The 27483-nt window shown below is 38.8% G+C and overlaps 2 protein-coding genes across 2 annotated transcripts in view; both read right to left on the bottom strand.

The window, feature by feature from the left end:
* Positions 1-18398: 18398 nt before the first annotated feature.
* Positions 18399-24044, bottom strand: LOC124118246. The gene is made up of 13 exons (XM_048393240.1): positions 23929-24044; positions 23700-23732; positions 23520-23591; positions 23276-23329; positions 22411-22503; positions 22213-22241; positions 21893-21936; positions 21622-21728; positions 21124-21276; positions 20782-20843; positions 20512-20577; positions 20313-20389; positions 18399-19715 (listed from the first exon to the last, which is right to left on the bottom strand). The coding sequence occupies exons 7-13, from the start codon at positions 21894-21896 to the stop codon at positions 19708-19710; spliced, it is 477 nt and encodes a 158-aa protein (XP_048249197.1). The 5' UTR covers positions 21897-21936; positions 22213-22241; positions 22411-22503; positions 23276-23329; positions 23520-23591; positions 23700-23732; positions 23929-24044; the 3' UTR covers positions 18399-19707.
* Positions 24045-24214: 170 nt separating this feature from the next.
* LOC124118251 (OTU domain-containing protein DDB_G0284757-like) overlaps positions 24215-27483 on the bottom strand; it is a 7099-nt gene continuing 3830 nt past the window's right edge. The window contains exons 7-11 of the mRNA XM_048393827.1: positions 27159-27341; positions 27025-27066; positions 26726-26812; positions 24660-24728; positions 24215-24301 (exon numbers count right to left, since the gene is read on the bottom strand). Coding sequence (XP_048249784.1) covers positions 24215-24301; positions 24660-24728; positions 26726-26812; positions 27025-27066; positions 27159-27341 — 468 coding nt within the window. The remainder of the gene's footprint in view (positions 24302-24659; positions 24729-26725; positions 26813-27024; positions 27067-27158; positions 27342-27483) is intronic.

Genomic DNA, 27483 nt, shown 5'->3' with positions numbered 1-27483 from the left:
ATTAAAAGTAGATGATAATAACATGTTCTTGTTATTGGACATTTCTATTGTACTTGTATGTTTGTATATTCTAATCATTAGATAACAATATTTACATACATGTATTTTTATTTGAATATTGTATTCCTTTAAAGCATTTGATCTTTTAACTTCTGTACATCACTATCTCACATAACAAACTTCAGGAAAACCTTCATTCCTTGATCAGTGGGACATTTGTCACTAACCGTGGTGATTCAAAGGTAATCTGAAGACAGTATGTCAGATGCTCTACCAGTGAAATCGCCTGATCTGTTTCATGTTTAGATCTGTGCATGAAGAAAGACAAAAAAAAACTATCCACAAGGTTACACGACAAGAAGGATGCCTTCATTTTCCAATTGTCAAGTTTCCTATCATGTCCAACTGTATTTCAGAAACTCCAGCCGTTGGTGTCGACATTTCACAGCTTTTGAGGTACAATCGGATATGCTCTTTCGACGAAGATTTCAAAGAGTTTAAACGACGCTTTCTTAAATGTTGTTTGATCAAGGTTACGATATTTCAAAGAGCTCTTACGACTCTTGCTCACATATATATGTTGTTTGATCAGGGTCGCAACATTCATGGCCTCAGCAAAGCTTTGAAAAATTTATGATTGACATGTGGAACATATTTCCAAATTTGACTCATCAGTGACAAAAATGGTGTCTGATGTAATCCTTTATTTTAACTAGAGCCACATGTTTCAGTGTTCTTTCAGGTGAAGAGTTCACTTGCCTTTGCATGTGTGGGGCAGGATACCCTCAGCTTTTAGGGAACAACTATTTCATCACTATTTGATCGTGATTCACAAACACATTACATAGTCGGAATCGTATAATGGACTCTGACTTTAGTAGAGATTTCATATCATGATGGAATGTGTCTTATTACATTTTGACTTCATAACACATCAAATCACTTTATGTCATTCCGTCTGCTGGATCGTGACCAATCATTGCCGCATCTGTCTTCTGGGCCGGGTCTATCATTGTTGTCATTCTATCTGGTCTTTCCTTGCAACATGAAGCTGAGAAGCCATGAAGAACATTAAATACAGTTCAGAATGGCGTTAAACCCATCTGAGTCACTCCCTCGCTCTAGTTATTGAGATCACGCTAAAACGTGAAAGGAACACGGGACATTAGATCTACATTCATTTCATTATTCCTCGCAATAAATCGAATGTTAAAGTGTTATCTTCTGGAAATCGAAATCAAGTAAAATATGCTACCGTGAGAAAGTTTAGCTGTCAACTGTCAATTGGGCTGACATTACAAATTTTCTCGAGTGAAAAATGTCTTGCATTTAAGAGTTTAACTTTTGCAGAGCCTTTGTTAGTTCAACTTTCCCATGTCTGAAAAAAACTACACTTCTAGTCAGTTACATTCGTACGGTTGGCCACTCAAGTCTCTTGCTTTGTCAGTCCGAAGAAGTGAGGAGGGTAGTAAGCAATAGAAAGGCCGAGCTCTGGAGAGTAATATCGGTTGCGTGACATATATAATAGCAGTAAATAGCTACATTGAGATCTTAGAAATGCATTGGACAACGATAGCAATCTTCTCAAACATGAAGTTCAGACCATCATCATGATTTTTTTCACCTGTCACGTCAGTCGACCGCAGTGTAGGGGATGTAGTGCGATGTGTGGAGTGTTGGAGTGCTGGATGTGGCTGTAGACGGGGCCGGAGAGTAGGGAGTGGAGTGGGGCGAGGGCCACACTCTAATAATAACAGTTCTTGTGAAACCGCTAAGCATTACTTAACTGAACACAGGGCCTAATACAGCAGACAATGAGGAGGCATTACTATTACCATACAAGGCTTCTATTAAGGTACAAACCTCATCTGAACAATTGTCACATTTATGGCATAACATAATCTATCATAACTGATTTTACATTTCTTCGTAGCGTTACAATCAAGGACACTGTGTCCTTTAGAGTCTGCATCAATGGCATATATTGGGGCTCATTGTGTAGTCGGGCAGTTATACTTTCTAATTAACATCAGTTTGTTTCTGTTCGACTGTCTATGTTATTTAAGAAATAAACGACTCGTGGTGGTTGTTAATCTTGCAATAAAACACTGCAGAGAGACTAAACCATGAGGTGCGCATTGTTGTGTAGTCATGTAATGATTTCACACATTAGTTCTGTGCCAACTGACTTCCGGGTGAATATTTGATACAATTAGGAAATCACATCGTACCAATATCTAATCAGCTAAATGATGTTCAAAATGGAACTGTTCAGTATAAATCGATCTGACATGGAAAGCCATAACCAAATGATCATTTGGTCTTTAGGTATTTTGCTAATGGTGTGATCAGCTCGCAGGTGTATTGTTTCATTCTGTTTTCACTCTTTTTTTTATATAGGGGTGGAAGACGTTGTGACAAGATAACACTGAGAATAGTCTTATGCAGTTTATATACATATGTAGTTCCTACTTCCCCATAATCTTAATTACCCAGCAGAAGGTTCATATTCTCTGTTGTGGAATATTTCATGTCAAAGATTTTTCTAAATGTATGAAACCTCCCTTACCGATTTGCACTACATGTATAAATGACTGGAAATGAAAACAGCTTGATCAAGTGGGAATATCCACGGTTATGTTTTGCAATGAGTTACGGCTGAACACTGATTTGAACAGTTGGTTGGTTGGTTTGTTGTTGCCACACTCAGCAATATTCCAGCTATATGATGGCGGTCTGTAAATAATCGAGTCTGGACCAGACAATCCAGTGATAAATATCATGAGCATCGATCCACGCAATTGGGATCGATGAGATGCATCAACCAAGTCAGCGAGCCTGACCACCCGATCCCGTTACTCGCCTTTTACGACAAGCATAGTGACCTTTTACGGCAAGCATGGGTTGCTGAAGACCTATTCTACCCTGGTATTTTCAGTTATATTACAGCATGTAAGCCTGATGTGAAAGGAATCCCATCAAACAGACTTCATTCTTTGATCAGTGGGACATTTGGTACAAAACGTGGTGACCATATATACTCTGTTGGGAAAAAAATAAGAAACGCAAAAGATTAAAATCGTAAATATCTGACAGAGTGTTGCCAACATACATACAAAATTAATACCAAAAATCAATGGGTAATTTTTGCATGGATTGGGATTGATTTGTGTGGAAAAATAGTTGAAATTTGGTGAAAAGATGAAACAAATCGCAAAAAAACACAGCCACGTGAGAGCCTTGCACCTAAACACACCAACATGACATGATATGACATCACTTGTTGGGCTATAAAAACGTTGGGTTTTCATTTGCATGTCATCAAATCTTACAGCAAGTGAACAGCGAAAACATTCCACGACTGACGGAAGCCCAACGCAACAACGCCATAGGCCGACTGCAAACAGGAGAATAATCGTCAGTTGTGGCCAGGTGTTTCAACGTAGCACCAAGCACCACTACAAAACCGGGAACCGTTATTAGACACACGGGACAACACGTGACCCTTCCAAGATCCGTTCGACTACGTATCACTACTAGAGCACAGAGCAGATTCACACGGCTTCTCACCGATGTGAAAGAGACACCACGGCCACATCTACAACTACGGCAATCACAGGCAGTGAGAAAGCGTTTACACGCTGAAGGTATTCGCGCTAGATGACCAGTTAGAGGTGTCATTATGACTGACCTACATCGTCGGCTGCGACGTCAATGGTGTCAAGGTCACAGAGTATAGCTACAACTGCAATGGAGACATGTTTGGTTTACTGATGAGTAACGTTGTATGCTTCGCCTTGCGGATGGTAGACGTCGTGTTTACAGGTGTAGCGTGGAACGTTATGCACGAAACTGCATAGAGGAAGTGGACAGATTTGGTGGTAGTAGTGTTATGATGTGAGCAGTCATCTCCCACACTGGTAGAACAGACTTGGTGCAAGTACTGGGAAATATAACGGCACATCGTTACACGGATGAGATTATTCGGCCACACGTCCGTCCCATTATGCAACAAAGCAAACGTCATCATCCAGCAATTCAATGCCCGACCTCTCAGGGCAAGACTGACAACAGTCTTTTAAAGGAACCACAATATCCAGGTCCTGCCATGTCCCTCCAGGTCTCCAGATTTCAATCCAATAAAAAAATGATGGAATGCACTGGATCAACGACTGCGACCACAATTCGGGTTTGTTTGTTTGTTGTTTAACGCCGCACTCAGTAATATTCCAGCTATATGACGGCGGTCTGTAAATGATCGAGTCTGGACCAGACAATCCAGTTGATAATATCATGTGCATCGATCCACACAATTGGGATCGATGACATGCATTAACTAAGTCTGCGAGCCTGACCACCCGATCCCGTTAGTCGCCTCTTACAACAAGCAAAGTCACCTTCTACAGCAAGCACGGGCAAGCACGGTAAAAGGAGGGATCTCCATGGGCACCAATCGTGCTCCCCTTCTTGCTGATCTGTTTCTTAATGCATATGAATCGAAATGTCTGGTCGGCAAAGTGAAAACAAGGTACTTTAGCTAAGAAGTTTATGTTCAGCTTCAGGTATATCAATTATCTGATATCGTTCAATAACCATCAAATAGCCAGATGGTTCTCAACTGACTTATCCACCTGAACAAGCAACAAAGGAGACCACTGAGACCGCCCCATCTCTTCCATATTTAGATCTATGCATTACGATTTAGAGTGACAAAACAGTTTATTACAAGAGGGGGGACTTCAACTTTCCAAGAGACAAGTTTCCTTTCATGTCGAACAATATTCCAGCAGCTTCGGCCCTAGGATGTCCACATGTCACAACCTTTGAGGTACAATCGAGCATACTCTTTCTACGAAGATTTCAAAGAGATCATACGGCTCTTTCTTACATGTTGTTTAATCAAGGTTACAACATTCTGAACATGGCCTGGTTATTACTGTTTACAAATTACTGTTTACAAATTGAAAATCTTGGAAGAATGATTTGGATGATAAATTTCAAGTCTCGGTAAACCTCGGAGCTTTAAACGTTTATCACCTCGTGTTGATATATTTGATATCCAAAGACATTCAGGTGACATTATCAGTATACAATGTATATCCAAAGCGTAAACTGTTTACAATTGTTCATTCATCCACAAAACATTGGCAGTTATCGTAAGAAGGTGAAATAAATACAACAAATAAAACCTAAAACAGAGCCACCTTGCTGTATTAGGTGGTGTGAAATGGAGTTTAACGTCGCGTCCAAGATTATTGCACTTATATAGCGACGTGAATGTACGTGTGTGTGTTTGTGTGGCTGCTTGCACTAGTCCGGACTGATGCCGATTCACTGAGATACCATGCCACAGTTGAACATGAATACCACACTCAGACACGGCATACTGACTCCGAGCCGACCAGTCCTTGTTTATCCCCCTAATGCTAATGGTCCTCCAGGGAAACAACAAGTACCATCTTTTAACGTCTTTGGGTATGAAGCGACCGGGGATCGAACCCCGGAACTTCCGCTCTTCCGGCGGACGCTCTTACCACTAGACCACGGAGTGTCACGTTGTGCAGGTTATAGACAGACCGCACTGTACTGCAGGTAGGCAGGGATACTGTTACAGAAACGTTTAAAGATTTTGTAAATGTGAAACCAGTTGTCGAAATTTCATTGACGCAAGACATCACGACTGATGCAAAAGTACCCACGACAAGAATGCCATTTATCTGCCGACGTCATCTCTACTCTACATACATCAACTCCTCTTACCCGTATTGAAGAAGAAAAATACAAATAGTTTAAAATAACAACACTGGGAAAACCTAATGCGTATCAGTTACATTCAAAATAGAATCAAATTAACCAAGTGAATAGAAAACCGATGCTGAGAAAGCTTGTTGAAAAATTTCCTAGGAATACGTCGCGTAAGTGCAGCCAATGATTAAAACTTACTGCTAAATCGAGGAACGTCTTCCTTCCTAAAGTACCTTCGAAAAACTTAAACAGTTTTATGACGTCACAGAAAAAACAGCACATGAAAACCATTGATTTACCCACCTGAGCCAGAAATAAGACACCAGTGAAAGCATCCCCCTCATCTGTTCCATATTTAGATATAAATGCATTCGGAGTGACCAAATAAACTCCCTACAAGACTATGTCAAGACGAATGACTTCAACTTTCCAGTTGTCAACTTTCCCTTTATTTCAAACAATATTCAAGGAGCACCAGCCGTCGGGGTGTCTACATTTCCCAACTTTTGAGGTACATTCTAGCATGCTCTTTCTATATGGATAACATTTGCAAATGTGTCGCATCAGTGACCAGATTTATGTTCAATGCAATTTCTTAATTCTACTTGTAGCCCATGTTTTTTCAGGTTTACAATTGACTTGTCTTCGCATGTATTTGTGACAGTTACTGTTGCTGATGTGTTGGTAAAATCACTATAAATGTTGATAGCAATTCATTAACAAATGATTATGATATAGTCGGAACCGCAAAGAGGTTTAAGCTGTGATTTTTTATCACTAAGGAAAGACTTTTTGTCGCTGTCATTAATACGTTAATTATTTACCCATAATCACTGCATTTAGTTGTTTATGTATAATATAAATTTAGTTAATGATAATGGCTAAAGTTATGTACATTACATGTTAGAGTGAGTGAGTGAGTGAGTGAGTGAGTGAGTGAGTGAGTGAGTGAGTATGGTTTTGCGCCGCTTTTAGCAATATTCCAGCAATATCACGGCGGGGGACACCAGAAATGGGCTTTACACATTGTACCCATGTCGGGAATGGAACCTGGGTCTTCGGCGTGACGAGCGATCGCTTTAACCACTAGGCTACCCGACCGCCCCTTTATATGTTAGATAATGGGACACATTAATGTTTGTTACTAAAATAAAGGGCATAAAAAGTATTAAAATGAAATGTTAAACAATTGTATGACGTCAATGATGAACACAGAGCCTCAAAGCTATTGATTTACCCGCCTGTGACAGAACTAAAAGAGACCAGTGAGACCTCATCATCTGTTTCCTGCATAAAGATTAAGAGTGACAATAGAACTCTCCACAATATTGTTTGACAAGAGAGATGACTTTCCAGTAGTCAGCTTCCCTTTCAGTCGAGCAATATTTCAGCATGCCAGCCGTCGACATTTCGCAACTTTTGAGGTGCAATCGAGCATGCTCTTTTTATGTGGAGAACATTTGCAAATTTGTCTACGAAGATTTCAAAGACCCTTATACGACTTGCTTAAAAGTCGTTTGATCAGGGTCACAACATCCAAGGCCTTATTAAAGCTTTCAAAAAGTGTGATGGTAGACTTGTGAGGAACATTTCCAAATTTGACGCATCAGTGACAGAAATGATGTTCTATGCAATTCCCTATTTTGTCGCATTTGTTTATAAAGTAATTCTTTTACCTGAAATCACTACAATTAATTTGTGTGTATTACTTAAACTTTGTAAATGTCAATGGCTTAGGTAATGTTTATTATATCTTAGATAATGGAACACACATACACTTTGGTTACTTAAATATCGGGAATACATGAAAAGCCTCGAAAATACAAAACGAAGGTATGACGTCAAAGGTCAAAAGTGTATCATATAAACTTTGTGAATGTCGATGAATGAAATCATGTAAGTAGCACAATGTTAGATAATGGAACACAAAAACACAATAGCTAATATAACGGGCATATTTAAATCTAAACAGTTCTACATATCAAACCAATCACAGCGATATGGGCCAAATATATAATCCAATGAATACTACATATGACTTCTATGTGAAGTCGCCTGGCGCTGTTAGATAATTAGGTAACTGTTTGATACAATAAGTTTTTACCCCGAAGCAAGGCTGCTTCCATGGAGGTACTATTCCCTACACTCGCAGTGTGCATCAGGATATGACATGGTCGCCACATCCATTTCCCTACGTTTAATGACGATAGTAATGCCATACTAACCTGCCATTTGTAACGGAATTATTATGGAAAGAAATCTTCAGAAAACTCTGACGTTCATGGAATGCAAGAATCTGTCGTATTCCCTGTTTATTAATTTTATCGACAAGGAGACGTGGTGCACTCGGCCAACATCAGCATGGATAGGAATGAAAGGGCAATTAATTTCCGTGACACAGGAAACAGGACAGGAAAAGATGCATATTACTGTAGGTTTGGTGGCTCATAGTTCATGCTAATTGCTATGAAGTACCGCTGCATCTATATTGGTAACTTTGAAGGCCCGCTTTGCAGGCAGTTTTGTACAGACAAAACATATATTGGGATTTGGTATCATCAATACATCAATAGTAATACGGACACATTAAAGAATATATCGCCGAGTAGCTGATAATTACGTTCAGCGCTATAAACTACTGTTCTGAAAGGTATGTTTGTAGGTTAAAATTATAACATAAACACGCGCACTACATGGCCAATTTTTACGATGAAGCAAGTCAAGAATGTATTTTCCTGTTTCAAGTAGAACCTGGTCGCGAATGCACGAACGGTGAATTAATAAACACACCGCATCATGTCTGCATGTCAGTGTTTCTAGATCTCAGAGAAAATATTGTGATAAAACAGTTACACCTCTACAATGATGTGCAAACAATGGACACGACACACCTGTGTGGAACAGAAGCAACCTATCAATTTATGCTCCTCTTTCGTTAGAGTGAGTAAGTGAGTATAGTTTTACGCCGCTTTTAGCAATATCCTATTAGTATCAAGATGGGGGACACCATCAATAGCTTCACACATTGTACCCATCTGGGGAATCGAACCCGGATCTTCGGCATGACGAGCGCGAACGCTTTAACCACCAGGCTACGCCATTGCCCATTTTTTGTTTGAATGTGATGCCGTTAATACTACTTCTTTGTAACTTCAAATGTAATACTCGCTGCTTCGTGGTCCAAACATGAATGGATACGTCTTTCCAAATATCATTTGAAACATATCCTCTCTGCTGGGTCTTTGTTTCTACTCAAAACAGTTGGACCATATAATACACTTTGAAAAATATCAGTGTCAAAGATTATATGAATATTTTATAAGATATTGCATTTCCGTATGGTTAAGTCAAAAGAGATGATGCGTTCATACCTTCGAGAAACTAATATTCCTCCGGCCCATATAGGTAGAGAACATTTCTCCTTGAATAGAGGGTATTAAACGCTCGTGGAAATGACATTTTTCTGTAAAAAACTCGGCTTGATGATTTGCATATATATTTAAACATTTTATACACATTTGTGAACAAAACTACAATGATCTGTGCAACGTAAAACGTTCATTGTAGATACTTGATAGAAATCTAGTTGCTGATATATATAATGCTGGCCTCCAGGACAATTATGCCAACGATTTGGTGAAAGTAAGAGACATTGTTTTACAAGCTTTCAATACATTTAATGTTTACGTTGTAAAAGAGCATCTGAGTGAGTGAGTTGGGTTTAACGCCGCTTTTAACAGTATTCCAGTCACGGCATGCCAGCTAAATGTTGGAGGAAAGCCCCAAGTGATGCAGGTCTCAGACGTTTACCACTTCGATAAAACCCACGAGCACGGGTATGGTGCTGACAAATTAAACCTAGAAACATAATCGGGGCGAACCGGGATTCGAACCCACAACCATAGGTTTCTGGCGAGCCCAAGGGACGCAACATTGCACAACAAATCAGACGACTGGGTCACCCGTGCCCCAAAGAGCATCTGACAAGTACCACGATACAGATTAAGGATTGGGCCGGGGACGGTCTCATCGGTCCCGCCTGCCTCGACAGACTTGCCTCAGTGTGTATGTGAAGAGTTAGTGGCAGATGAGGTTTTTGACAACGTCGAACAACATTAAAGATTCGTTAACGTAGATGATCCAGACGTTGACAATTTTCGGATAGAAAATGAAAATGAAACTGAAAAACAATGTGAAATATCTTCCTGTGTGCGAAATGAAACGAATAAAGATCAATTCAAGAAATACCCCCAAATAAACTAAATAACATTTCGCGCAAATTCGTGATAGGTTTGAGAAAAGTTGATGGGTCCAAACGTGGACCGAATTCCATCATAGGATTTCAATCAAGCATTGATATAGCTCTAAAACAAGCTAAAGGAATGTCGAAGGATTCACTCCAATTTGCAAAAAACTCCGCGAAACAAAGTCCCTTAAGTAGTGAAGCGGAAGGAAAGTTACTTGATCGAGCTGATCCAATATCTCCCGGTTGTCATGATTGATTATGTTTCTTACTTATACAGAAAACTGTGACCCAACGTGACAATAATACATGGGTCATGGGTAGTACCGTTAATGATGATGATGTGTGTAGGTGCACATGATGTACAAGTCGAGGTTCGACCGACCCCATTGCTGGAGCAGCAAGAGGACCATGAGTTTAAAATTCTCTTAGGTCGAGCTTTTCTTGAACGCTCTCCTTTTCTTTGTATTACTTCTTAGTGATACTCAAGTCTATATGGGCAGTTCTTATGAGAAACGAAATATAGATTGGTTAAATTAAGTATTAAAACATAGAGAATATTACACTCATCCTCGTTAGATACCATTTTTACGAAAGGACTGGACTTTCTATTGTATACCATCGTAAAAATGGTATCTAACGAGAATGAGTGTGGTATTTTATTTATTAACCACGTTAAATATATTTTTAAGTGTAAATACATAACAACTTTCGTTCGTTGACAGACCAAACTGGAACCGGTTGCAAAATCTGGTTGTGCATGAAGATTGATATCTTGATATTGATATCTTGTTGACATTTCTATGCATACGCATGGACAACATGTACCTGCGGTTGTGTTTGCAAACATAACAGCACCGACGCTCAAGATCCTTTTGGAAGAATTTCTTCAACTTATGGTGATTCAAGCGCCATGTTGTTAGTACGCAGGACAAATGAAGCAGAAACAGGAATGTGTTCTTAATGAAGGCACCAACACCCCCGACCCCTTCCTCGCAGATTCATGACGAGTTGGCCGCCTCCGTGGTCTTGTGGTAGAGCGTCCGCCCGGAGAGCGGAAGGTCCGGGGTTCGATCCCCGGCCGCGTCATACCAAAAGACGTTAAAAGATGGTACTTGTTGTTACCCTGTCTGGCGCTCGGCATAAAGGGGCTAAAACAAGGACTGGTCGGCTCGGAGTCAGTATACTGTGTCTGAGTGGGGTATTCATGTTAAACTGAGGCATGGTATCTCAGTGAGCTAGAACTATAAATCGGCATCAGTCCGGACTAGTACAAGCAGCCACACACACACATACACGTGCATGCACGTCGCTATATAAGTGCAATAATCTTGGACGCGACGTTAAACCCAATTCCACCACCACCACCATCATGACGAGTTGACCAATTATGACCATACCATGTATAGTTTGTATTCAAGTTAAAACCTTATTATCTGTTAAATATGATTCACAGGCAAAAAATCTGAGCTTTCTAGAACATTTCGTCTAATAGTTTTCAGAGTCTAGTGACCGGCCTCCACATTCCTAAAGCCGAGTAGGACACGCCACTAATATGGAGTTTTGATCTTGGTGGTCGAGTTCATTACTATTCTACCACCTCTGATGAAGCATTCTTTATCTTTCCCGATTTCTTACAGGAGTGTTCTCATGTTGGCATCAGCATTGCGGACATCAAGAGGAAGGACATTCTCTATATAAACTTTCTGGTAAGAGGGCGGTCGGGTAGCCTAGTTGTTAAAGCGTTCGCTCGTCACCCCCGAAGAGACCCGGGTTCTATTCCCGACATGGGTACAATGTTTGAAGCCCATTTTTGGTGTCTCCCACCGTGATATTGCCTGATCATTGCTAAAAGCGGTGTAAAAACATACTCACTCACTCACTCACTCACTTGATGACAATGGTCATAGGATTGGCATTGCTGGATTTGACCCCGGATGTCAAATTCATGCATTAAGTTGAATAAAGAAGAATTCCCTCTTGTCCATTTTGCAATAGTATGGAGGAGGCAATGCTTATTGTCATCGCGTAACAGCTTAAATCAATACACGACCATATAACTAAAGCTGGACATGGATGTGTATATAGCAGGCGACCTGGATTTGACTACTGGCCAGGAGAGTCGACTTTCTTAGTTCATAAAATCACTATTTATATTTGTTGAAAAAGTATCATTTTAAGTCTTTAACACGGACAATTAAAGTTATTTCAAGCTACTACCAGTTGGGCGACATTAGAAAGATAAATAAATGTCAACAAGAAAGGAAGAAAGGTCATGGCATTGGAGTCATGGCAGTGGGAGCAAGCCATCAGAACACGCGCGAAGAGCGAATGACCAGCGGCATTAAGGAAATTGTTCTCACTCCACTTATTTGTTGAGGACAATATTCTAAAAGTGGCATCAGGGTAGATCCCAGACTTCCGGTACTTTACACACCGAAGTAGGGTTATCAACCTCCACTGCTGGTACTGGACTCACGCAGTCGGCGGAAGACAGACAAATAGCACATAGAACGCCATTCCTTTAGATTGATTGTTACCTTAAATCGCCAAATGTAATTTGTATGTGTAACATAAACTTGTATATGTCTCTGGCTAAAGTAATGTATATTACACAATGTTAGATAATGAAACACACATAAACTGAAGTTACTAAAATAATGGACATATATAACTCTATTCAGTACGACTTCATAACCCTTCACAGCGATATAAGACATTATAAAGAATCCAGTCAATCCAATCCTGTCCATCCATTATATTCCACAGTTATTGTTTTTATGAACGAAGGGACGTAGTACATCCAGTCAACTGCAGCACTGTTAGTACTCTTTTGATAATTGTCATTAAAAACACCTGACTGTATATTCATACATTTAAAGCCTGTTTTGTGGCCAATGCTATTTGAGGGCGAGAGTTGACAGAACATATTTCTTGTATATATTTGTATGTTATCTCAGGAATAATTTTTGGGTCTCCACTAACAGCAAGGACAAATTAAAAGTAGATGATAATTACATGTTCTTGTTATTGGACATTTCTATTGTACTTGTATGTTTGTATATTCTAATCATTAGATAACAATATTTACATACATGTATTTTTATTAAAATATATTGTATTCCTTTAAAGCATTTGATCTTTTAACTTCTGTACATCACTATCCCACATAACAAACTTCAGGAAAACCTTCATTCCTTGATCAGTGGGACATTTGTCACTAACCGTGGTGATTCAAAGGTAATCTGAAGACAATATGTCAGATGCTCTACCAGTGAAATCGCCTCATCTGTTTCATGTTTAGATCTGTGCATAAAGAGATACACAAAAAACTATCCACAAGGTTACACGACAAGGGGGATGCCTTCATTTTCCAATTGTCAAGTTTCCTTTCATGTCCAACTGTATTTCAGAAACTCCAGTCGTTGGTGTCGACATTTCACAGCTTTTGAGGTACAATCGGGTATGCTCTTTCGACGAAGATTTCAAAGAGTTTATACGACTCTTTCTTAAATGTTGTTTGATCAAGGTTACGATATTTCAAAGAGCTCTTACGACTCTTGCTCAAATATATATGTTGTTTGATCAGGGTCGCAACATTCATGGCCTCAGCAAAGCTTTGAAAAACATTTATGATTGACAAGTGGAACATATTTCCAAATTTGACTCATCAGTGACAAAAATGGTGTCTTATGTAATCCTTTATTTTAACTAGAGCTATATGCTTTACTGTTCTTTCAGGTGAAGAGTTCACTTGCCTTTGCATGTGTGGGGCATGATACTCTTACCTTTCAGGGAACAACTATTTCATCACTATTTGATCATGACTCACAAACACATTATATAGTCGGAATCGTATAATGGACTCTGCCTTTAGTAGAGATTTCATATCATTATGTAATGTGTTTTGTCGCTTTTATTACCTTTTGTCTTCATAACACATCAAATCACTTTATGTCATTCCGTCTGCTGGATCGTGACCAGTCATTGCCGCATCTGTCTACTGGGCCGGGTCTGTCATTGTTGTCATTCTATCTGGTCTTTCCTTGCAACATGAAGCTGATAAGCCATGAAGTACATTAAATACAGTTCAGAATGGCGTTAAACCCATCTGAAAGGCCGAGCTCTGGAGAGCAATATCGGTTGCGTGACATATATAATAGCAGTAAATAGCTACATTGAGATCTTAGAAATGCATTGGACAACGATAGCAATCTTCTCAAACATGAAGTTCAGACCATCATCATGATTTTTTTCACCTGTCACGTCAGTCGACCGCAGTGTAGGGGATGTAGTGCGATGTGTGGAGTGTTGGAGTGCTGGATGTGGCTGTAGACGGGGCCGGAGAGTAGGGAGTGGAGTGGGGCGAGGGCCACACTCTAATAATAACAGTTCTTGTGAAACCGCTAAGCATTACTTAACTGAACACAGGGCCTAATACAGCAGACAATGAGGAGGCATTACGATTACCATACAAGCCTTCTCTTAAGGTACAAACCTCCTCTTAACAATTGTCACATTTATGGCGTAACATAATCTAATATAACTGATTTTACATTTCTTCGTAGGTTACAATCAAGAACACTGTGTGCTATAGAGTCTGCATCAATGGCATATATTGGGGCTCATTGTGTACTCGGGCAGTTATACTTTCTAATTAACATCAGTTTGTTTCTGTTCGACTGTCTATGTTATTTAAGAAATAAACGACTCGTGGTGGTTGTTAATCGTGCAATAAAACACTGCAGAGAGACTTGCCATGAGGTGCGCATTGATGTTACGATGTCTTATAATGATTTCACACATTAGTTCTGTGCCAACCGACTTCCGGGTTAACATTTGATACAATTAGGAAATCACCTCGTACCAATATCTTATCAGCTGAATGATGTTCAAAATGGAACTGTTTAGTATAAATCGATCTGACATGGAAATACATAACTATTTATCATTTGGTCTTTAGATATTTTGCTAATGGTGTGATCAGCTCGCGGGTGTATTGTTTCATTCTGTTTTCACTCTTCTTTTATATAGGGCTGGAAGACGTTGTGACAAGACAACACTCAGAATAGTCTTATGCAGTTTATATAATGTGCAGTTACTACTTTCCCATAATCTTATTTACCCAGCAGAGTGTATATATTCTCTGTTGTGGAATATTTCATGTCAAAGATTTTTCTAAAAGTATGAAACCTCCCTTAACGATTTGCACTACATGTATAAATGACTGGAAATGAAAACAGCTTGATCAAGTGGGAATATCCACGGTTATGTTTTGCAATGAGTTACGGCTGAACACTGATTTGAACAGTTGGTTGGTTGGTTTGTTGTTGCCGCACTCAGCAATATTCCAGCTATACGATGGCGGTCTGTAAATAATCGAGTCTGGACCAGACAATCCAGTGACTAATATCATGAGCATCGATCCACGCAATTGGGATCGATGACATGCATCAACCAAGTCAGCGAGCCTGACCACCCGATCCCGTTACTCGCCTTTTACGACAAGCATAGTGACCTTTTACGGCAAGCATGGGTTGCTGAAGACCTATTCTACCCTGGTATTTTCAGTTATATTACAGCATGTAAGCCTGATGTGAAAGGAATCCCATCAAACAAACTTCATTCTGTGATCAATGGGACATTTGTTACAAAACGTGGTGACCATATATACTCTGTTGGGAAAAAAATAAGAAACGCAAAAGTAGTAAAATCGTAAATATCTGACAGAGTGTTGCCAACATACATACAAAATTAATACCAAAAATGAATTGGTAATTTTTGCATGGATGGGATTGATTTGTGTGGAAAAATGGTGGAAATTTGGTGAAAAGATGAAACAAATCGCAAAAACACAGCCACTTGAGAGCCTTGCACCTAAACACACCAACATGACATGATATGACATCACTTGTTGGGCTATAAAAACGTTGGGTTTTCATTTGCATGTCATCAAATCTTACAGCAAGTGAACAGCGAAAACATTCCACGACTGACGGAAGCCCAACGCAACAACGCCATAGGCCGACTGCAAACAGGAGAATAATCGTCAGTTGTGGCCAGGTGTTTCCACCTAGCACCAAGCACCACTACAAAACCGGGAACCGTTATTAGACACACGGGACAACACGTGACCCTTCCAAGATCCGTTCGACTACGTATCACTACTAGAGCACAGAGCAGATTCACACGGCTTCTCACCGATGTGAAAGAACCACCACGGCCACCTCTACAACTACGGCAATCACAGGCAGTGAGGAACCGTTTACACGCTGAAGGTATTCGCGCTAGACGACCAGTTAGGAGTAGGGGAAGGCTCCTATGTGCCGTGTGCCGGGAGCCACAAAGAAGTGCCAGTAAGCGTGAACCCAGGGGAGAGTTAAGTTACATAGACTGGCGGCAAGCCTCCCTCGCCAGATCCTTTATTACGAGGCTGTAGAAATACGGGACGCCCCTAACTCACATCCGTCTCCAGAACTCTCACGCCGACTTCTTGAGATAATTAAAATATTTTTTCAATGTTCTGCACTTTTTAATATAAATATAGTGTTTGTCAGAAAAGTTAGTTACATAGTTTACTTAATCAATTCTGGTTTATTTACGGTAGACGAATTTATATGACCATAGTGTTATTGCCAAACCCTTCAGTCAATTCTAATTGATCCAGACTGCACAATATCAGGGGAAATCATCATTACATCTCTGTAGTGTTTTGGTACCGTTAACAAAGGCGAAAATATTGCATTAGTGTGTCGCATCATGTATGACGAACAATACACAATAAATTACTAAAAATACAACATCTGGCCGATTCAAATAACGGGGATTGCTGATTGTAACAACCTGTAAATACCTCCCATGGTAGGTGAGACGCCGTTTATGCTCCTGATTATAATCGGTCGTCAGCAACCCATGCATGTCGTAAAAGGCGATTAACAGGATCGGGTTGTCAGGCTCGCTGACTTAGTTGATGTATGTCATCTTATTCCAATTGCGTAGATAGATGCTCATGATGTTAATCACTGGATTGTCTGGTGCAGGTTCGATTATTTACAGACGCCGTCATATAGCTAGAATACTGCTGAGTGCGGCGTTAAACAACAAACAAATCATCATTTATCACCATGCATTTGGTGAAGTCTACCGTAAGGACGAGCGCAGGATTCTCTGGAATGCTGAGAACACCGCAATCTATGTGTACAAAGCTTTGGAATTCCCTTTGCCTCCAACATTTGAGAGAATTACCCTATCGCATCAGCATTGCAATTGCACATTCATCCAATGGGCTTTTGACGTTCAATGTGTATTGTGTAGTACAGTGGAATATCTGCTTCGGACTTCATTGCGTCATTGTTTTGACATCCAGGTGAAATGAACGTTTTACTTATTGTGGGGCCGAAGGTTAGTCTGATTTTTACAGAGGCCTGTGTTAGGAATATTATAGAAGTATTATTATGAATCATAGTATATTCGGCACCATTGATATCGCCTTGTAATACAAATGCTGATTAGTTAAAGTCCTGTCCCGACAGATTCCACTGTGCACGGTAATATTTGTAAATGTAATAGGTGTGAAGAAAATATGTCCATATTAGCGATAGGGTAGCTCAGTGTCTCAATCAACGCCTAAACTGTCGAGTTCGATTCCTTACATCGGGGTAATGTTTCGTTTGAAGCCCATTCCTGCAGCCCCCCGACGCCGTGATGTAGCCGTTGAAGCGTATAACACCATACACATGCATTAAGTGCACACAATGAACTCAAACTTTGGGGTACATGATAACAAAGACATTTATTCATAACAGAATAATAAACATATATAATATATCCATTGTAATAAAAAAGGTGTGTTAGGTATACCTGCTTCAAATAGCTTCACCAGCAAATATTAACGCACTCGGGATACTGTGACACTCAATCAACCGAGTCACCGAGTCCGACCACCCAGTCCACGTAAGTCGCCGCTTACGACAAGCACAGGTTACTTGAGGCAACGCCTACTTCTTTAGGACTCCCCATAGGGTCACATCAACATTTAAGGCCATTAATACATTTATATTTGTTATTCAACGCCGCACTCAGCAATATTCCAGCTAATGACCACGGGTCTGTAAATAATCGAGTCTACACCAGACAATCCAGTGATTGACATCGTGAGCATCGATCACGCAAATGGTATACGATGATATGCATCCCGTTAGTCGTCTTTTACTACAAGCATGGGTTGCTGAAGACCAGTACATGTACTAACCCTCGCGTTCTTGGGGTCGTGATTACATAATTAAGAGAGTATTAGATATAAACACAGAGCAAGTAGTACAAATGACACAATTATTCAAATGAACAGTTCACTCATTCACGTTGCCCTAGCGACTGTCACTTCCGTCCATTACACATACGCATGGAAGTTCCTTCAGACGACACTGAACTGAACTTTATATACATTTGATGGCTAATGGTGGTATTAGACTAGATGTACAAACATATATCTACAAAATTGAAAATATGGAAAAGAGTAAACTAAGTGAAGAGCCTTTGACTTTAAGTGAAGTGATTCATGTATTAGGGGTGTTCTGTAAACGTCAGATCTGAGAATAAGTTTGTCGGCCTTTGACACAGTGCATGGGTTGTGTCTGTCTGGACTGCTTGAGTACTCAGCTCAATGATGCCCAGTTTGCCACTGGGTGCGTGAGTAGATCTCTTGTCCCCAACAGTGATAACTCACCGGATGCTTTTTGTGTAAGTTCAATTCTTTGAATGACATTGTTATAAACTTGTCACAGCTGCTGCTGCTTAATAAACCGTAAGGTGCAATATATAGTTCTTTGTATTGTATTTATATTCAGGTTGGTATTTCTGCTATCCAAAGTGTGCAGTGAGGCCTTCTTATTCTTTATAGTAATTTTGGAGACAAAAGTGCTAAGTTTATGAACACACAAATGTCATTTTAGAAAGTGGTCATATGTAACAAATGTTATATTTTGGATGACACTTTCTTAGTAAAGTTCATAGCTTTCGGCCATGGGAGCTGTGCCAATTTACACTTGTCAGAACGGTACACAAAGTACGTGATCTAGACTACCAGTTGTCGTACTTCCATTTTTGCGTAAGCCTCGGTGGCTGAGTGGGTAATTAGATAGGGACTCAACCAAACAAAGTGCGAGAATTTGTACTTTACTAAGAACGTGTTGTCCCAAATATGACACTTGTTACATATGACCACTTTCTGAAATAACATTTGTGTTTTAATGTGTTGTTTAGTTTCGGTTGTTTTGCTTGTACATTCCAGGAAGTGGGCAGTGTTCCCATATTTATAATGTATTGATTACAATCTAGTAGTAAATAGGGTTCATACACGACTTTTATATTTAATTTAGTCCCATGAATTGCACACTACATGTTCTTAATTTGCTGCAATTTCGCGTATTTGTTCATTGGAATATTTAGCTCTCTTTCACTTATCCAGCCTTGTAATAAGTGGATAATTTGTCAATTGCTTTACGCTAATTTCTATTAAACAAGTTTTCTATGGCCTTCCACTAAGCACAAACATCAAATATTCAATATTCAAACAACATATCTTCTTAATGTCACTCACTCATTCACTCCAGTATCAACCTTTCACTCACTCTTATATCAACCCGGTCCTCATTTTTTGTAATAGATATACTCTTATGTACTCATAACGCTTTCTCTTAAATAAGCGCATATCCAATCTGTCATGAATCTGAAACAAAATAACGTACTAAAAGTTACATACATGACAACTGGACAAAATTGTAACTACATACGTGTATGAACAATTGGTTCAAAATCCATTTACAGCGTTGTTAGATGTGAGAAGAAATATACTACAAATAGGCCTATACATGCATGTATGTAGGAGAATTGCTCACAACTATGCGAGATGTTTATTTGCGCTTCTCAAAACTGTTAACGTGGCAAGCATTAAATATTTAAGTCAAATTTCGAGATAACGATATGTTATATCGTGTCTAATTAGACAGATGCGGGTAAATTTATATGTATTTGTATAGGCGGTCGCGACCACAGACAAGGTTCGACATATCGGTACATTCGACAAAACACGGTTCGAGTATACATGTTGAAAATGCAAAAGTAGTTTATTTACACAAAATGGTTTCAACGAAGTGACAGTCATTTAAGGATTACATGACTTCGACCTACATGACTTCGACCTGCATGACCTCGGCATTTTCTCTCCTCTTTAATATGCTGACAAATCCTTTCATTTATTATTGGTATACTCATATCCACGAACATCACACTCACTCACTCACTCACCCACTCAAGAATTACATATCTGTGTGCCTTGTTTCGAAATGCTTTCTGGCATGGTAGAAAATGAAATCTTCCACCACTTTGAGGAAATAGTCGTTCCTGAAAAATATATGAATCGAGTGACAGCAATTTTTGTGATGGCTGAAGCCTCATGTTTCTGTCACCCGTACAACCATTAGGACAGAACTATGTATTACAACTTACAATCATCAGTCACATACCTTGGACGTCCAAATTGTAGTACAACATCGGGTAGTATCAGATTTCTTTTTGTGATGTCATAAAGTCTGAAAATGCAAATTAAATAAATCACTACATCATTTCTGTATATTTGTTGGTAGTGTATAGCGTAAAACTATCGGTCAGATGTGGAAACAAAGCTTATTCGTTCTTAATACGCGCTTGATTCTTATATAGTGATGACAAACAAACAGAAGCTTCTTGATGGAAAATTAAATATGTTCCTTAAGTTTATTTTATCCTATACTTACCTTGGACCTCTTGTCCTCGTCACCAAATGTGTCTCCATGGACTGCATCAGTATGGCATATCCCTGAAAGCAGTCATTCTATCATTAAGTCATGTCATGTACTCTCAGTATAAATTTACGTGTAAAAGTTTGGATCGAAAATATCTTCATATATGGGCATATCCGCTTTAGACAGAGGCCGGTTAGACAAATGTCACTGTAGTATGAACATACCGTTTATCTGTAAGCAAATTTAATATGTAACTCAGTATTTCTGTGTTGAGATGGTTATCAGTATTTCCAAACACTGGCAAATTAATAGGCGTTTTCAACATTCGTGAAGTCAAATTAGAGTAATATTTACAACAGCATTGAGGTGGGACATGGCCCTGCTCCTCTCCAGCTTCTTTCGTTGAAAATAAAGCACATGTCTCCTGAACTCTTCAGGTACTTCTTCTGTATCATTTGTTGGGTACCGGTACAGCCTGGGTACATCTTCATCAATTATCTTTTCCAACTAAAGGAACAAAACATTCCTAGTTATACCGTTCATCAAGTGTACACAGAAACATATTTATATAGTTACAAATCCAATGGAATAAAAACGTCATCAAAAATACGTTTTCATATTGTTATTCGTGACACATTTACTACAGTCTAGAGATTGGAAATTAACACTATCTATCTATCTATCTATCTATCTATCTATCTATCTATCTATCTATCTATCTATCTATCTATCTATCTATCTATCTATCTATCTATCTATCTATCTATCTATCTATATTGAAACTCACAAGTTGTTATGCCAATATAATATTTACAACTGAAACTGTAGGTCAATATATATGAATGTTCATACCACATTTCGGAATTCTGATCGTTCCACAGTCCTCAGCTCCTCGAGATCATCAGCAAGTATGTTCACTTGTTGGTCACCATATTCCTTCATGTCTACTGCAGGAACCGCTATTTGTATTAAACAAACATATTCATACTTTGAGTTTATACCATGGGCATCTTTTTCTCTCTGTGTGTTTGTCTGTGTGTGCATGTGTGTGCGTGTGCGTGCGTGCGTGCGTGCATGTGTGTCTTAATTCTTATATGAGGTTGGTTTCTAAACAAATACTCACGCATGGCTTTTCTTGTCACTGTCGTCTTTTCGACACATTTTGTGCTGCAATAATATGTAGTAAATTAATAATTATCTCTAGTATTCCCTCTTTCGCAACAGTAAATGCAATTAGTAATTATTCTTTCTCCAATATATTTTAATTGCTGTATGATAACTGCCTGCAAACTTATGTGACTAGTCGATGTGTATCAAGCGACACAAGTATAGAAATTTATTATTCACAAACTTATGATATCGTCTTAATCGTATCATGTTTCAAGCAAAGATTTATTATGATTATTAAAATGTTTTCATATATTATTGTCAAAAGTATCATACCTTTTAAGCTGCACCTCAGGATTCGGTTTCTAAATGAAATACAAACAATTCTATGGTCATTCACAAACCAATTTTTAACAAATGTATACTATTTATCAACCTAAGATACGAACTGTACAACACTCTCGTAAGTCTTCTTGTGATGGAGCAAGAACAGAACATTCAGTTATTTCATGAATCAGATTTTACTTTCTGTACCTGTGTTTGGATCTTCAATGCCGCATATTCAGGTCTTCGTATTCGTTTCAATGGCAGAGGTTGGTCAGCACACCACGAATCCGAAAATCTCTTCTGATTCAGAAACATATAGAAATGTTTTTGTGTCCTGAGTGTAGTAACAGAATTTCAGGAGCGAATAAATTTTATATGAAATTTTGAAACAGTGTACCATTATTACTAGTTATTATGTTTAATGAATTATAGTACGAATTAAATTACGTCAATTCTATATTACCTTATGAAACCAGAAAGTGCACGTGAATACAACATGTATATAGGGTCGCATCACTTCCATGCAAACTTATGGAGATAAATTCACTGAATAAAAGTCGGCAAGCACAGACCCCGTTTTTCCGAAAAGCATGGGTTGTTGAAGACCCTTTTCTGACCCGGATCTTCACGGGTGTATTTTAGGTATGAATCATAACAGTTTGTTGTCATGGGTACTTAATGCATTATGTGCATAACACATGCATGTGTACTAGTTGGTTGGTTGGTTTGTTGTTTAACGCCGCATTCAGCAATATTCCAGCTATATGACGGCTGTCTGTAAATAATCGAGTCTGGACCACTGGACCAGACAATCCAGTGATTAATATCATGAGCATCGATCCACGCAATTGGGATAGATGACATGCATCAACCAAGTCAGGGAGCTTGACCCCCCAATCCCGTTAGTCGCCTTTTACGACAAGCATAGTCGCCTTTTACGGCAAGCATGGGTTGCTGAAGACCTATTCTACCCGGATCTTCACGGGTCGCATGTATACTAAATGTATTTTCAGTACTACATGAAATGGAATCGACCATCTAGATGTATCAGTGAAACCTCATTATGTTTTACCACTGGAACTTGCTCCCGCAGTCCGTATTTGCTTCGTATTTCCTTTGTTGTATTCTGAAATGGAACGATGTTCCAAGTAGCACATATTTTATAAGTAGAATAGAATTGCATGTGAATTACTTATTGAATATTCGAAATACGGGGATATATTTGTGACACATATCTTTGGTTAGCTTACGAACAATAAACAGTAGCGTATATGCCCATTACTGTCACAATTATTCACAGTGCACAAATAAAGTACCTTTGGTTCCACATCCTTCACTGCATTCAAAATTTCTTTGGCTATGAAAGAACGGCAACTGCTCGGGTCACACTGCAAAATATGTCATGTTTTTATTTTAAAAATAATCATTGATACATATCGTCTGTAATATAACTGCTATACATTAGAACTTCAATACACCAAAAAAAACGGTCGTACCTTCTTGTCCTTGCTGCATTCGTTCCACGCATACTGAAACACGAAATCATATTCAATGTGACCATTAAATCACTCACTATTCCAGGTATTCTTTCATTTACATAAATTTAAAAAAAATATTTTCTTCATAGTAACCGTGAATAAGTCAAAGTGTAATCAGTGGCGAGAAAATATTTAATCGTTATTATTCAGTTTTGAACAACTCTTTCTAAGACCTTGCTGTACTCACTATGCATATGCAAACACCACAGCTTGTAGCATCCGTCTGTGTGGTGTACTCATGACTGACCTCTACGTTGAAGTTTGATAGGTCAATTGCATCATCTGGTACATTCTGAAGTCTGTATTCCATGTTCTCCCTTTGAAGAAAAGTGCAAATGCAATGAGTTTGGACCGACAGGCAACGCAGCAGTTCATAGTAATAACGTAAGCAGCCATGTACTTGTAAGGCTATAAAACTACTTCATTTATTAATATAGATGTGGCGATATAGGGCATTTACTTATTCAGCAACCCTACCTTGTTGTGTTGACCACTTCTTCGTCTAATCTCCGGTTCAAGGGGTCATAGAAGCGCATTCGTTTGGCTTGTACATCCAACACCTGCGTCAGAAATAAGGAGTGACAGTAACTGTTGTACGTCTATATGTGACCTTCACATAAAGGTAAACTGAAAATCAAAGACGACGCCAGGTTTTTACGAAAGGGGTAAGCATGTCTCCCCAAATGGAAGCAACTGCCATTCACACAATTTGCACAAAAACGTATGTATTTGTTGCCATCCGACGTGGGCCTGTACACAAATCTGAGGATCAAGTGATCGACCCGAAATTCAGTCACACGATTGAAATCCAACACACGCCCACACACTTCGACGTGAGTCACACAACTACACACATACGATAGGCACCATTCATGTGTGGTCAATTTCTGTCTCAAATACCTAGGAAATACAACTTACCAGCAATGTCCAATGGCTTCCATGTCTGTGAATCGGTATAAACACTTTCTCTGCTTCCGAGAGTTTTTCCTGAAATACAACGAACATGGTCCTTTACATTCGGAACAATACTCAAATACCTACAATCTACAGTACAGGACTAAGGTTGTGCTGTCTCACGGCATTGTGTACTTAATCTCATCCTACAAACGGTATCTCATGTCGTCCCTTGAACATCTCTGGTATCATATGTATTAACAGGCAATCGGTTGTTCACATATATTATTGAGGACATTAAATTTTGTTTTCTTTATTAGTGTAGCGAGTCTTTCACAGTAGCCTATGTTGTTGTGTTGTGGCAATTTTCAGTTAGCCATAAAATATTTAATTGAATAAAATATCACTGGTAAATTATATCTATGTTCATCTCATGTACATAGTTCGTTTCCATGTCATTATGTTAAAACATCAACCATCAAAAGAACTGCATCTATCTTCTATTAAAACGTTTCTTATGACATTCACTGCCCATATATATCTGACAACTGAAGACAGTATAACAACATGCATCCATCTTGAAAACATACCTTTTGTTTCATACCGTACCTCATATTATATTGTTAATCTAGAAGTAGTTCCAACAGTAGCATGTACATGATTAAAACGTCGCCATATACCTAGACTATTGTTTATTGTGGCATTACAACAACAAACAACATAATATCCCGTCTTAAGGTTTCATATATGTGCAACGATTAGACTTGATATGTATCCAGTTACCTGTTGCTACATTAAGGGAATGTTTGTCTTCATCAACTTTATTCAATTCATTCAATTCATTTCCTCAATATGTCGGCGTCTTTCGGCGGTTCAGAAACTCTTCCAGTGCATCTTATCTCACTTATGATACTGTCAATTTCAGAAAACGCTTTTTCTTGAAGATTTAATTTTCTTTTCTCAATAATGACAAGCCTTGCAAGGCTAGGCGATTCTTATTCACCAACCGACAGTGAATGATATCTTCTCCTCAACGTCATCTTCGAAATATCCTTCTCTTTACCCATTCCCACTTTATGACAAATAGAGAATACTAAACGAGCTCCTTTGTAATACTTATCGTATGAAACGAGTGAATAGTTCTGGTATCTCACGATCGAAAGGGAGTCCGATACAAGAAACTATTCACGAGTTTCATAAAAATGTTATTAAACAGGAGCGAGCTTAGTAATTTATTTATTACTTGCCGTTTATAACTTTTCTAAATATGTTACTGACCCACTTTTACAAATATGGAAATGTCATAGAACAAACCAGATGATGTCATACTTGGGTTTTGACTATTTGTTAGGATAGGGATAGGTGACGTCATGTTCAATAGTGACGTCATCTGGTTTGTTCTATGGCGTTTCCATATTTGTAAAAGCGGGTCAGTGACATTCGTGTTGATTGCAGTAAATGTTTCAAAACCGATATCGTTGATTCTTTTTATTTGATAACAAATTCCATCCTTTTTAGCTATTATAACGGTAACGCTATTTTTCAGGGCATTATCATTTGCAGAAACCCTCGGTCTTAATGGAAGACCTCGGGCTTCTGCAAATGATAATGCACTGAAAAATAGATTTACCCTTATAGTAACATAAACTTACGTCTGTCGTTGCTCTACTATCGACTTGTGGAACAGGATGCTGCATCAAAAAGATTACAACACGTCACAATACCCTCTGACGTAATATGTAGAATATTGTTACAAGATCCAACCACGAAACAATGTCATGTGACGTCAGCATAGCATCAGGGTTGAGAGGGTCATTGCGTGTGCATACCCTCTCAGTGATCTATCGTCACTACACGCAATGTCGTTGAATAAGCCCAGGGATGTTGGGAGTTTTCAATATTTGTTACTGAAACTTGTTCCCGCAGTATATAAGCACGCGCTTTGGTATTATACAACGTGTTATACAGCTGTATGTTTATTAAACGGGTGATCTCTTTACGGGCGAATAAAAAAACTACATATTCCCTTGGCATATTTTGTCTTCAGTTTAAAATTGTAACTGCAGATATTTCTAAAAAGCAATTCTGACCTTTTGAACAAGTGGCGCCCGGCGTCTCCTTTTGGACTTGAAATGTTGCCATCCCTCTATAACTTGGCTTGATAAAGCTGCGTTTCTCTGCTTACCCCGAAACAAATAACATATTCTAAAATAGCAAGTGATATAATCAAGGACGAATATTGTTTTGGTATTTGCACACATTATCACAATTTGTAACAAAGTTGATTAATCTATTAATGAATGACATGGCATCTTGTAAACATATCTACATATCATTTTGTACATATCATATGTATATATCACGGTATGTTGAATATCCTGTCACTTACCCCCTGCCTTTGACACAGCACATACAAGGAGACGTTTATTATCTGCAAAGAAACATAATATTATTAACGTTATTGTTCCACTTTATCACCGTTTAATAAATGTACTTCATGTGTATACAGTGGTGTACACATACCTGATCATTTAACCAGCCCACAGTCCATCTGGTCTCTTTGTCAATTTTCACTCTCAGCTGGTCTTCTGTTTCTTTCGGAAGTATTGGTGCTATTGTCAGAATATCCAATTTTGATATTCGGTAGGGACCTATCGTCACTACTATTTCGTCCAATCTTCTGTCATCATTACAGATATCTTGAAACTGAAAAACATACAACAAATTATATCTATATATCAAAGATATCATTGTATCCGCCAAGTTTATATTTCCTTTATATATTGTAAGTGTACTTAGTTATAGGTTACAAGTAACAGTTAAAGTTAAACCGCCCTGTAATAACAAA

Source organism: Haliotis rufescens, unplaced genomic scaffold (genome assembly GCF_023055435.1).
Source record: "Haliotis rufescens isolate VD_foot unplaced genomic scaffold, xgHalRufe1.0.p SCAF_12, whole genome shotgun sequence".
Lineage (NCBI taxonomy): Eukaryota > Metazoa > Mollusca > Gastropoda > Lepetellida > Haliotidae > Haliotis > Haliotis rufescens.
This window is presented reverse-complemented; position numbering and strand designations above follow the sequence as displayed.